This window comes from Pyrus communis, chromosome 13 (assembly GCF_963583255.1).
Source record: "Pyrus communis chromosome 13, drPyrComm1.1, whole genome shotgun sequence".
Lineage (NCBI taxonomy): Eukaryota > Viridiplantae > Streptophyta > Magnoliopsida > Rosales > Rosaceae > Pyrus > Pyrus communis.
Genome location: NC_084815.1, coordinates 17,903,982 through 17,915,894, shown reverse-complemented (window position 1 = coordinate 17,915,894; position 11,913 = coordinate 17,903,982). Strand labels below are relative to the sequence as shown.

Below are 11,913 nucleotides of genomic sequence, written 5' to 3'. Positions count from 1 at the left end.
CCATGTATCAGATTAATTGAAGAAAATCAACGTAAATTAATAAATGAAATAAAAAGATCCACATATCCTAAAGCATATACTCTCTTTTATTCGACAATAAAAAGGATCCCCTCGTTAAAAGAGCCTCAATGAAAAGCAGCATATCGTTAAGAAATATATTGGGCAAAGCAAAGAAATCTGGCCAAGAAACTCAAATCGTGGTTCCCAAAAATCATGATTTATCTGAAATTACATATAATTAGCAACAAAATTATTGACAACTCATCCAATTAAAAAGTAAAATTACCAAAAGGCCAAAAGGGCCAAGCACGGGTCCCCGCCGTCCATTTAAAGACCCGTCCACGTGTCAGAATCCCCTTCAACGTTCACCACCACCGCCACGTCATCACCCCTCTCTCATCACAAAGCCAAGTTACCTGCTCCGAGTTCTCTTTCTTCACTCTCGCTTCCTTTGTATCGCTTCTCATGGCGGTCAACGTGTCCATATAAACCATCGAAACGCAGAGGCCTGTCCTCAAAACGACATACCCGAAGCACAAGTCCTCGAGCAGCATGGGGAGGATGGGAAGCAATTCGAGAGCTCACTCGGCGAATCCGAGCGACTACAAGCTTCTGGAAGAGGTCGGATATGGAGCCAGCGCTACTGTTTACAGAGCGATCTATCTCCCTTTCAATGAAGTCGTCGCGGTCAAGTGCTTGGATCTCGATCGCTGCAATAGTAATTTCGTCAGTTTCTTACTACTCTCCATTTTTTATTTTAAAAACCCAAATTTTGTAGTTTTTCAATGATTGTTGTGAATAATTTGAAATTGTTTGGTTGCTAATTGAAGCTAGATTTGAGTTGGAATCAAGATCTTTTCTTTTTTATGAGATTGGAATTCGATTTCGGAGATTTGTTAGATTTGGGAATGTGAAGTTAGTGAGCAATCGAAAGATTTTTGCTTTTTTTTTTTGGATTGGTGTAGGTTTTAATTTGGATGAGTTTATGGTTAAGATCCTCAACCGTCGTTATCGATGAGCACGAATCACGAACTGTAAATTTTACAATGCTATTGTTTTACTTGCTGAAGAAAACCCAAGTTTTAGTCTTTTCAATACTGTGGGTGATTCCTAACCCAGTAATTGATGTATTATGTTTGTATTATTTTGTAGGAGGATATACGAAGGGAGGCGCAGACGATGAAATTGATAGATCATCCAAATGTCGTACAGGCGTTTTGTTCATTTGTTGTTGAAAGAAACCTTTGGGTAATCATGCCATTCATGGCAGAGGGTTCTTGTTTGCACCTCATGAAAATCGCATATCCGGATGGGTTTGAGGAATCTGCGATTGGTTCTATCCTTAAGGAAACCCTTAAGGCTTTGTATTACCTTCATAAACAAGGTCATATTCACAGAGATGTTAAGGTCTGTTTCATTTTTCCGGTAACCATTCACTGCGCTTCATTTTCATATCTTTGTTTGGGGGATCTCACTTTTCGATTGTGTTAATGTCTTGGCTGCAGGCTGGAAATATATTACTTGACACTAATGGGGCAGTGAAGCTTGCCGATTTTGGCGTTTCAGCTTGCATGTTTGAGGCAGCTGATAGACAACGCTCAAGGAACACTTTCGTAGGAACACCATGCTGGTAAGTTTTATTGCCTCAGAAGTTATTACTTAATTCCTGGTTTGGTACCACATGTTAAACTGCTTGCTTTATCACCGATGTAGTTGAAATTTGGATTTGTTTTTTGCTTTCCAGGATGGCACCAGAGGTATTGCAGCCAGGAAGTGGATACAATTCCAAGTGAGTTTTATTTGATATAGTCACTTAAATATTTTTGAACTTCTAAGAATTTCTGGCTCCTTCTCAAAAAAAAAAAAAAAAAAAAAGAATTTGTGGCTCCAGGGAACACATAAAATCTCTTCTCCTCATCCGGAGACAGACGTAGTTTCTAAATTAATATGCATGACTTCACAAATTGCATTGCTACATTTGTTTCCTTCCCTGAGCATCAGAGCTGTTTATTACAGATTTTTTCCCTTCGTAATTGCCACTGTGCCATATATATTGAGCTGATAAGTAGATAACAAGAAATAGAAGCTGTGCCTTCTAAAATGTTAGATCTATAGAATGTGTTTATGCACATATCAATTATAGATTAGATAGTTGACTTGTACAAATGGGGATTTTTTTTTTTTGTGTGTGTGTGTGTGTGGAGGGAGGGAGGGAGGGAGGACAAAAAAATTGGGGGGGGGGGGGGGGGGGGTGGGGGTGTTGGGTGTTCACATTTTTCCTGCCTGCAAATATTCAGTGTGATATCTGCTTTGTAAGCCACCTTCATAACTCGATCTTTGGAGCAAAAAGTTCTGCTTTGTAGTTTATAATTTGAAAATTAATAAAAAGAGTCCTATGTGGCATATATGATATGTCTTATTTTTCTGTTGGATTATCACTGTTCAGGGCTGATATTTGGTCATTTGGTATAACGGCACTGGAGTTGGCTCATGGCCATGCACCATTTTCAAAATACCCTCCAATGAAGGTACTTATGTTACCTGAGTATAGCTAGACTGCATACCTATGTGGTGGTTCGTCATCTAAACCTCTGACTTGCCATTCTTTTGTTTGTTTTCATAGGTTCTTCTAATGACCATACAAAATGCCCCTCCAGGACTTGATTATGACCGTGATAGAAAGTTCTCTAAGGTATTGCTTTTCTTTCTAGATAGAGTAACATTAGTGCAAACATTTGTTGCTGCATTCTGTATCATTAATTGGTATATAAGTGTCAGAGCCTTCAATTCTAGTGGTACCCTTGTATTGTATTTCGCTTACAGAATAATATTCTAATTGGAGGATTTTCAGTTGTCATCAGTCTTTTAAAGAAATGGTTGCAATGTGCTTGGTAAAAGATCAAACAAAGAGGCCAACAGCAGAGAAATTATTAAAACACTCCTTTTTCAAGAATGCAAAAGCTCCAGAGCATTCTATAAAGAAATTGTTTACAGACTTACCACCTCTTTGGAATCGTGTAAAAGCCCTCCAGGTTAGCTGTCACACTGTTTTATATTGCTTTCCTGCTTTCAGTCTTTCACATGTGTTAGTATGCTTGTTTCATGAATTGCTAAAGTATTGGACTATCACAGCTTAAAGATGCAGCACAACTGGCTTTAAAGAAAATGCCGTCAGCAGAGCAAGAGGCAATGTCACAGGTCTGATACGTATCTTCAAGCTGTTACTTTTTCACCTAAAATTAACTTAAACAGGTTCACAAATGTTCACATTCAGAGTTCAGTTTATAAAAAAATTTCTTTGGTGTATTCCTTAGTGGTTTACTTTTTGTTTCTTTGGTTTTTTTTTTTTTTTTCTTTTTTAAACAGAGTGAGTACCAGCGAGGAGTTAGTGCCTGGAACTTTGACGTTGAGGATTTAAAAGCTCAAGCGTCCCTGGTATGCCACATTTTATTATTTAGCAAGTATCAGCATGTTCCATATAAAGATGCTATCTCTGGGGATTTCTTTGTTTTTGTGTATCGCTGACTGCTGAGTGAATCTCAATTAATATCTTTCATTTTTTATGCTAGGTGCGAGATGATGATGAAACGATGGATGAAGATGAAAAATTTAAACCTGTAGTCGGTAATGATAAGGTCATCAATTTGCTTTATTCTTTAGAAAATTGTTACACTATTTTAACTGCAGTTCAAGATTTTAGTTTTATATTGTACATTGCTGGCCTTTTGCCTTTAGAAGTGTGATTATTATGCAGAAAGGTGATTTCCTTTTTGTTTATGCTAGCAGATTGAAACTAGTTGGCGATCCAGTTTGGGGAAGTTGAATGAAAATAATGAATCATATTGGACTGATTACAAAGGAGAAATAAATGGTGATGAATCACAACAGGTTGAATGCTTAAACAAAAAGGGCAAGGATATTGAAAGTAATTTATCAGAATCCGCTGGTCAGCAGAAAACAGGCTGGAAGAAAAATGAATCAAGCTCTGAGGCAACAGCGTCTACATCAGAAAAAGACACAGTGCAGGCCAAGCCTAAAACTCTTTTTGTGAAAAGTCGTCAAGCGCTGAGTGGTCCACTCACACCTGGTTCTGTACTTAGTCATTCATTATCAGAAAAGGGCCGCACCATTGAAAGGTTTGTCATGGTTGAGTAATGCTCCAGAATTTAAGCTTTTGGTTTCATCTCTCGCTCTCTCTTGTGGGATATGTTCCTGATGCTTTGATAACTTCAGGAGTGAGAATGAAAATCAACCGATAATTGATAAAGGTAAATGTGAAGTACGACGAACACCAAGCTTTAGTGGTCCACTGATGCTTCCCAATCGAGCTTCAGCAAACAGTTTATCAGCTCCTATAAAATCCTCTGGAGGTAATGAGTATTTTCATAATGTTTTTAAAGATGAAAATCAACAGTGCAACTTTTTCAACCGTTATGTGCCCAATTGCTTGGAATTCTTATAGCACTAATTGCTTTACCTTTTAATAGGATTTAGAGATTCTATGGATGACAAGTCAAAATCTAATTTGGTGCAAATTAAGGGGCGATTTTCAGTGACATCAGAAAATTTAGATCTTGTAAAGGTGAGGCTTTATTATTATGCTATGCTTATTCTATTTTTCACAATCACTAACTTTAAAAAAAATTGCCATAGGATATTCCATCGAGTACAGTACCTCATCATTCTTCACAGGTAGGTAGCTGGTTTTGCTTAACCCTTCTCAAGTAAATGTTTTGAGTTCTAATTCATGTTCTGTTTTGTTATTTTAGGGATCATATCTGAAAAAGTCTGCTAGCGTTGGTGATTGGGTATTTGAATCCAGGCAAATGGTTTGTTTGTGATCTCTCTCTCTCTTTCTCTCTCTCTCTCTCTCTCTCTCTTTCTCTCTCTAATGGTTTTTATCAGAAATGTTCCTTGATGTTTCGTCAACTCTTAATTCTTGTCCATCTATTGACATGCTTGTCAATGTTGTCCCTCCATCACTGTTAAAAATCCGCAAGATTACTGACGTGGCGTGCATGTGGGGACCATTTATCCAATACCATGTATCAAAAATGCTGAATAAAACCCACAAAAAGTTAATAAAAAAATGAGTATAAAGATGTTAAAAAACTAAAACAAATCCCCCTTCCATCTCCGCCATTGCTACAGCACCCAACTAAACCGTCCTCCCCCTCCTCACTACCCCATTCCCTGACCCTCATTCCAAAACCAAAAACCCATATTTCTGGCTGCAACCCACCCCCAACCGTACACGCACACATACAACCAAAACCCGATTCTCCATCCCATGTCATCTGTGTCCAATAAATCTACCATCATATGTGAGCTCGATGGGGACGGTCATGGCGGTCAAGATCTCGACGGCTTTAATGAATATTGAATGCCATGGCGGTCCAATAGGACTCTTGGGATGGGCCAGGTCATCGGAGGGTAGGGTGGTTTGGTCAACGGGTCATGTGTATTATTTTGGTTTTTTGTACTTATTAAAAATTAGATTTTTCATAATTTATGAACTTTTTTAACCATTTATTGTACCCACATGGCACTATCTCTTTGGATAAATGGTCCCCACATGCACGCCATGTGAGCAGACTAACAGAAATTTTAATGAAATCTGACAGAGGGACAACATCGATGAGCATGTCTATAAATGAACGAGCAAATTGAGGTTTTTGAAACCTAAAAGACTAGAATTAGGAGTCGGCAAAACATCAAGAACCATTTGTGATAAAAATCCTTAAATAAAAGAAGATGACTTTATGAGATCTGGATTCCAGCCGTTAGATACTGAGTCACTGTAGCGAGCATGAACTTCATTCTCATCAATAACTGGGAGATCTAAGTTATATGTGTGCATATATTAATATTCTGAGTTCATGGGTGTATTTGATGAACAATACTAGATTGTGTCTATAGCTTTTTCCCCATTTTCTATATTCACTTAGCTCTTAAATAGTTGGTACTTTATACTATGACGAGCATGTAGAAGGTTCAGTTACTGACTTTGCCTCTGCGGGTAGTTTGAAATCTTATTTGTCCTTCATTTATGTGATTTCATTCTTTATGTTTCAGCCTGCCATGTCACCAAAGGAGTTCAACAACAGCAACGTACCTGCATCACTTCTCCTGCCTCACCTTCAGAATCTTTTTCAACAGACGTCGGTTCAACAGGTAAAAGAGCAAATCTGGTTCAACACAGATGGTGGATGGACTTGAAGAATTGATTCAAAACTTCAGCTTTCAAATTTAGTGCAAATTTGTTTATTCTTTTAATTGCAGGATATTATTACGAATTTGCTAAGCAGCTTGCAACCAGCTGAGGCAGTAGAAGGTGAGTGAAATATCTGTGGGAGTATAATACTAGATATAAGTTTTGTATCAGTAAAGATTTATTGAACCAGTTAGTAAGGTACTCCTTTTCTTATTTCAGCTACTCAAAATGGAAAGTTACCTCCATTGCCTCCCTGTTCTGAGAACAATGGAAATGTACGTATATTTTATTTTGTCCCAGTTCTGATATAAAGATATCTTATCATATTAGCTTCTCAGCAGTTTCCCTCTGGTATTTTTTTCTTTTCCAAATGGTAGATTTCTTGATTGTTTTCTTTCTATCAACTTTGACTGATTGATAAAACTTCCCTCAACCTTGACTGAAATTTGTTGTTAAATCAGTTAAGTGGTCTTTTGCTTGCTAGATGAATTAATTTGATACGGGCCTTTTCGGAAATATCATGGTGGTCGCTTTACTCTATTGCATTGCATGTTAAAAACTCTGTTAGACTTGTATATCAACGGTTAGTCAATGATTAGCTTTGTACATTTTATAACATTCTCTAATTTGTCTGACCAACAGGTTGAAACCGCAGTTTCTGAGAGGGAGCGTTTATTGCTCATCAAAGTATCGGAGCTTCAAGCCAGGTTAGTTATCCCAAGTCTAAATTGAGTACTTCGGAAGTGGTTTTTTTTTTTTCTTTTCTTTTCTTTTTCCTGCTTTTATACAAGTTTGGCTGATGTTTCTCTCTTTCCAGAATGAACAACTTGAGTGATGAACTGACCGCCGAAAAGACAAGACACGTTCAAGTGAGTTGCCAAAGACTTCTTATTAACAGTATTATGAGTGGGAAGTGTTGATGGTGATGGGTTTCTGTGTGTATCCCGCTATTTGCGTGCATTTATGATAGCATTAACAAGTTGGTTACCGCTTGACAGTTGCAACAACAGCTAAATGCTGTATCTGGGCAAGAGAACGGAGAAAGAAGTTGAGGCTGCGTGACCCAAAGTTGTGATTAGTGTAAAGTGAATCCATGATGTACATCCGGCCAAGAGCTGTAGACGTGCTGAACGCGTTCTCCAACGAATTTTCCTCTTTGCTGAACGGGAATCATTTATGGCTGCCGATAGAAGTAAATGCATCGAGAGAAATTGATGTTCCCAGATCTCCTTCTTCCACTGTACGTAATAAGTTTCCTTCCTCACCACTTGGGAATTCAGACGAGCAATACACAGTTTACGGATTCATCAGGATGTGATTTGTCCGGTTCGAAAACGGTAACTTATGTCCTTCCCTGTAGTGAAGATCGAACTTCTGGGCTGGCGGTCAAATTGGTTTTGTAGTTATAGGCTTGCAGCCATGAGTAGCCATGAAATATAAGGAAAAGAGAGGTTTTTATATATGTTTTATTTTATATTTATATCGTTTTTGGTCAACACAGATTTTATGAGCTTGTATATGATGGCTGTAGAACACAATGTTGTTTATTTATTATTTCATTGTTTATACTAAATCTGCTTCCACAAATCTTTAGCAATTAGCAATTAGCAATTTGGTATTTAATATACTTTTTTTTCTTTTTGTTCATAGTTATTGGGATTTCCTAAACCTTATTGGATTGGAAATTTTATAAAGAATTAATGAGGTGATTTTATAGGGTTGTTTTTTTCCTTTTAACTGATTTTATATAGGGTTGTTTTTTTCCTTTTAACTTGAAAATATTGAGATTTGTCATCGCAGGTTGACTTTTTGAATAGGAGCTGCTTATGAGCTCTACTAATCGAACATATCAAACGTTCAAGTTTGAGTAACGGGGATCCTTTTTGTTCATCGTATATATCATAAATCATTGTAATTTTTTTATTTAAAATTGAATATAAATAGTATCTTACGAAAATTGGTTGCATGATGTATGATAAAATAAAATGATTGGAGGATCTCCGGAATCCTCACCAAGAGAAAACATATCAAATGTTCAAGTTTGGTTGAGGTATTTGTTGATTTGTCCCCTAAATTGATATAGAGCTGCTAAGCTGATTACCCTATTGAACTTTTATAATTCCTGACGTTAGATTTTAAAAGTTTTCATCTAATTTTTTTATTCATCTTGATCACAGAAACAACACATGACAATTGTATGAAAGCAAAAATGATAAAAAATTGGATGGATCAAAGATTGAACGTAGGCTTGACAGTTTAACTCCATACAAGTTTAAGGTGCAAATCAACAAATATGCCAATTTGGTTTCTATTTTATCAGGATGAACAGTAAACTTGACAGTTAAAAGTCAATTTTCGTGACAACTTTATAAAATAATTTTAAAAAATATATATGAGGACTCTCTTTAGTATCTCTCTTTCCCAGAACGCGCGAGAATCGAGGTGGCTGCCACTCAGGCTCAGCTGTGCAGTAATCTCCGATTACATTGGCAGGAATCCAGTGCAGTGCGCCTCACATGTTACGCTAACCTCTCCCGAACCCAAGCAAAACCCATGGCCGCCGCAATCCACTGCTCCTCGGCTCTCCACTCCCTAAAACCGCCGCCGCTTCCTCCTCAGCTCTCTAGCCTCAGACCCTCTCTCCTATCCGCCAACAAACACCCAAACCGGACGAAGAACAATAACCTCTCCGGATACAGACTCTGCAGAGCGGAGTTCTCAAACGACGCACCGTTCGCCACCGCCATCGGCGCCTGCATGCTCTCGTCCCTGGTGCTTCCTGTCAGCTTCATTCCCTACTTCAATTGGCTGGTAAAACCAAAAACAATCCACTTTTCTCTCAAATTATTGATCTTTTTTATCATTTATGTATTTTTCTTTCAAATTTTTGAACTTTTTGTTTATTTTTATTGGGTTTGTTTTAATTTTTGTTTGGTTGCAATGAATAATTGTAGAGTTGGATTTTTGCTTGGCTGGATACCGGAAAACGGCGTATGCGGTGTATGCGCTTGTGTACTTGGTTCCCTACCTGAGGTAGGGGATGAAGATTGTGGCTTAATTGAATGCTTTTGATTTTGATTATCTGAGCAATTGCATACTTGTTGAGCTTCTGCTTGTAGTTTTCGATTTTCGAAGAATGAGGTAAATGTGTCATGTGATTGCTTGATTTTCCGATGATTTGTTAGGACGAATTTGTCGCTGTCGCCTGCGGAGATCTGGCTGCCTGTTGCTAGCATCGTTTTCTGCATTATTCATGTCCAGGTATGAGTCCTCAATTATGCTCTCCACCCGGTTCATCATTTATCGCTTATATTGGGGTCGAATAGAGTTCATGTTTTTAATCTCTTAACGGAACTTTTTCAAATGAGCGGTGAATGTTACTAGAATGGAAATGAAGTATATTGCTAGGCAAGGTATAGAATCTCTAGACTAATGGTTTTGAGGCATTTCGATTGTGAGTTCATTCAGTCGTTTGTAAATCATGTAACCGTAATCTTGTGATTCCACATTTGCACACTGAATGTATTCCGATATCACAGAATGTATTCCGATATCACTATCTGCACACTGATATGAATTAGAACATGTTGATGAAGATGAATTCACATGTAGAGTGAAGAATCCATTTCGACACCATTGATATGAATTTGTTTATCGATTAAGTTATTTTGTTTTACGATATGAGAGATGAAGATGAAATACAAGATCGCGAACTAATCATTTTATTTGTTATTGACTCCTGATATAAAGCTCAAAGTATCGTTGTTTCTCGAAAGTATGAACATCGTTTGGTTAATTGGATCCTGATACAGATTTCTTGATAGGAAAAGGACTCAATAGCCCTGTCTTAAAACAATAATCCAGAGCAACAGCAGCAGAAAGAAAAATAAAAAGACTCTGAGACACGTAAATCGCGCCATCAAAAGCATGTGAAAAGAAGCTACCGGCATTCAGTTCCAAAGGCTGTCCGCCATCCAGTGTAGCAAGCCCTTTGACAACTCCGAATGCTGCAGGCGCTCCGGTCTTGAGATGAGCATCGTCCAAGTCTCTTCGTATTGTGTATCGGAAGGTGACTCCAAATAGAGCGCAGCTAGCGAAGGTGACTCCCAGAGGGAGGATCAGCTCAGAAATGCTTGCCACCTGAGTGAAGGAGAAGGGCAATGCAGCAACAGTGCCGGCTAGGGCGGAAACTGAAGCTGCTTTTATGGATTGCCATCTCTCTTTATCCTTGTCGATTTCCTTATTTTCGGTCGCTGCAAAAGTATATCCGCCACCGAGTTGATCCCCGTCTTGTGAGACGGCACGTTCAGCTTCTTCAACCATGGATTTTGCTTCTGATATCTCCTTTTGACATTCTGCAATCTTCAATGCAAATAGAGTCAATAATCTTAGCAGGAGAAGATGCCCGACAACATATAATATGTCAACTATCGTTGTATTTGAACAAAAATTATAGTTAGAAACAAAAAAAAAAAAAAAAAAAAAAAAAAAAAAAAAGAAATCTTAACACAGCAGAAGCAAATGACAAATCAATGTTTTCAACAAATGAACTGACCATTTCACTTTCAAATTACACAAAAAACCGAATGGGAGCTGGTATCAACACTCCAAAATAGTCCATCCCGATAAGAAGATAAGGCGGATAGAGTGCTTAATGACTATTTTGAACTTTGAAGTGTTAATAACAATTCTCAATCGAAAAACTTCAAGGAAATAGGAAAAGGCACCTAAAACAAAAACCCAGAAAATGAATCAAAAGTTGGGAACTGAGAAGATTTAGAACCTCAGAAGCTCTGCTTTCTAGTTGAGCAATGTAATCCCTCACAAGCTTGGCCTTAAGTTCCTGCCTTTCAATCTCAGCCAGCTCTCTCTTAGCAATCTCAACTCTCTGAGACGCCTTTTCCAACCCATCGAGCAACTCCCTGTTCTCTTCTCTTTTCAAGAGCTCCTCCACTTGCTCTCCCACAATGCCACTCAGTGCCTTCTTCAAGCCGCCGCCCTCTCCGGCAGCGCCGCCAGTTGTGCATTTTGCTATGAGGGGTCGATGAGGTGGGGAAGGATTAGAAGCTCGGGGGAAGAAGATTGCAGAGGAGGATTCAGATGGGGTGAGGAGTTTTGAGGGGAGGAGATGCGATGTGGGATTTGTGGAGGGAGACCAAGTGAGCTTGATAGGGAAGGGCATGGTGGTCGGAGGATTTTGTTATCCTATTTCATGTTTTGTTTGAGAAAGTACTGACCAGTGACCACCACTCACCCCCAACTTCTATTTGCAAAGTTGCAACTTACTGAAGGCAAGAGGTAAAACAAAAACTTACGGCATGGTTACTTATTTGAAAACGGGGAAGGCAAAGGTCATGCAATGCAAATGGTTAAGAGTTTTTATTTATAAATTCGACATCTTGAGTTTGAATCATTTTATCGTATTGTTTGATAAAAAATTGAAAAAGTTATGAATGAAAAATTAGGAATAATATGAGAAAAGAAACATGATTGATATGACATGCCTGATTTTAACGTGAAACCCACTTACTTTTTTCTTTCAAACGTGTCAGGAATAAGAATAATACACACCTTGCATTACCTATTTCTGATATTTGCATCTTCCCTTCTCACATACCAGTGATTCCTGGTTAGTGAACCAAATACCAACAATGCCTCATTATTGACCTGGAGACGTTGCCTCCGTCCATCCTAGTCTG

The 11,913-nt window shown here is 38.3% G+C and overlaps 2 protein-coding genes and 1 long non-coding RNA gene across 4 annotated transcripts; 2 read left to right on the top strand and 1 right to left on the bottom strand.

Moving 5' to 3' along the window:
• The first annotated feature begins 436 nt into the window (after positions 1-436).
• Positions 437-7,827, top strand: LOC137712804 (serine/threonine-protein kinase BLUS1-like). Of its 2 annotated transcripts, XM_068451969.1 has the most exons (21): positions 437-726; positions 1,153-1,407; positions 1,506-1,630; positions 1,745-1,789; positions 2,447-2,528; positions 2,624-2,692; positions 2,862-3,032; positions 3,133-3,198; positions 3,367-3,435; positions 3,570-3,635; positions 3,787-4,136; positions 4,234-4,370; positions 4,488-4,582; positions 4,654-4,692; positions 4,770-4,829; positions 6,076-6,174; positions 6,283-6,334; positions 6,434-6,489; positions 6,857-6,921; positions 7,032-7,083; positions 7,213-7,827. In XM_068451969.1, the coding sequence occupies exons 1-21, from the start codon at positions 553-555 to the stop codon at positions 7,264-7,266; spliced, it is 2,181 nt and encodes a 726-aa protein (XP_068308070.1). In that variant the 5' UTR covers positions 437-552; the 3' UTR covers positions 7,267-7,827. The 2 variants fall into 2 exon arrangements, with proteins under 2 accessions (XP_068308070.1, XP_068308071.1); XM_068451970.1 differs by lacking the exon at positions 4,654-4,692.
• Positions 7,828-8,620: 793 nt separating this feature from the next.
• Positions 8,621-9,726, top strand: LOC137713810 (uncharacterized). Its single transcript, XR_011065337.1, has 3 exons — positions 8,621-9,025; positions 9,169-9,247; positions 9,400-9,726. It is a non-coding gene; the product is annotated as an uncharacterized lncRNA (long non-coding RNA).
• A 280-nt stretch (positions 9,727-10,006) lies between these two features.
• Positions 10,007-11,434, bottom strand: LOC137712286 (uncharacterized). Its single transcript, XM_068451389.1, has 2 exons — positions 10,998-11,434; positions 10,007-10,576 (listed from the first exon to the last, which is right to left on the bottom strand). Exons 1-2 carry the CDS (start codon positions 11,394-11,396, stop codon positions 10,007-10,009), a joined length of 969 nt encoding a protein of 322 aa, XP_068307490.1. The 5' UTR covers positions 11,397-11,434.
• Positions 11,435-11,913: the final 479 nt, after the last annotated feature.

Coding starts and splice junctions, on each gene's coding strand:
- LOC137712804 (XM_068451969.1), top strand. CDS start 553: ATGGGGAGGATGGGAAGCAATTCGAGAGCTCACTCGGCGAATCCGAGC. Junction 4,371..4,487: donor TCCTATAAAATCCTCTGGAG/GTAATGAGTATT, acceptor ACCTTTTAATAG/GATTTAGAGATTCTATGGAT. Junction 6,922..7,031: donor GTATCGGAGCTTCAAGCCAG/GTTAGTTATCCC, acceptor CTCTCTTTCCAG/AATGAACAACTTGAGTGATG.
- LOC137712286 (XM_068451389.1), bottom strand. CDS start 11,396: ATGCCCTTCCCTATCAAGCTCACTTGGTCTCCCTCCACAAATCCCACA. Junction 10,577..10,997: donor TAGAAAGCAGAGCTTCTGAG/GTTCTAAATCTT, acceptor TTTGCATTGAAG/ATTGCAGAATGTCAAAAGGA.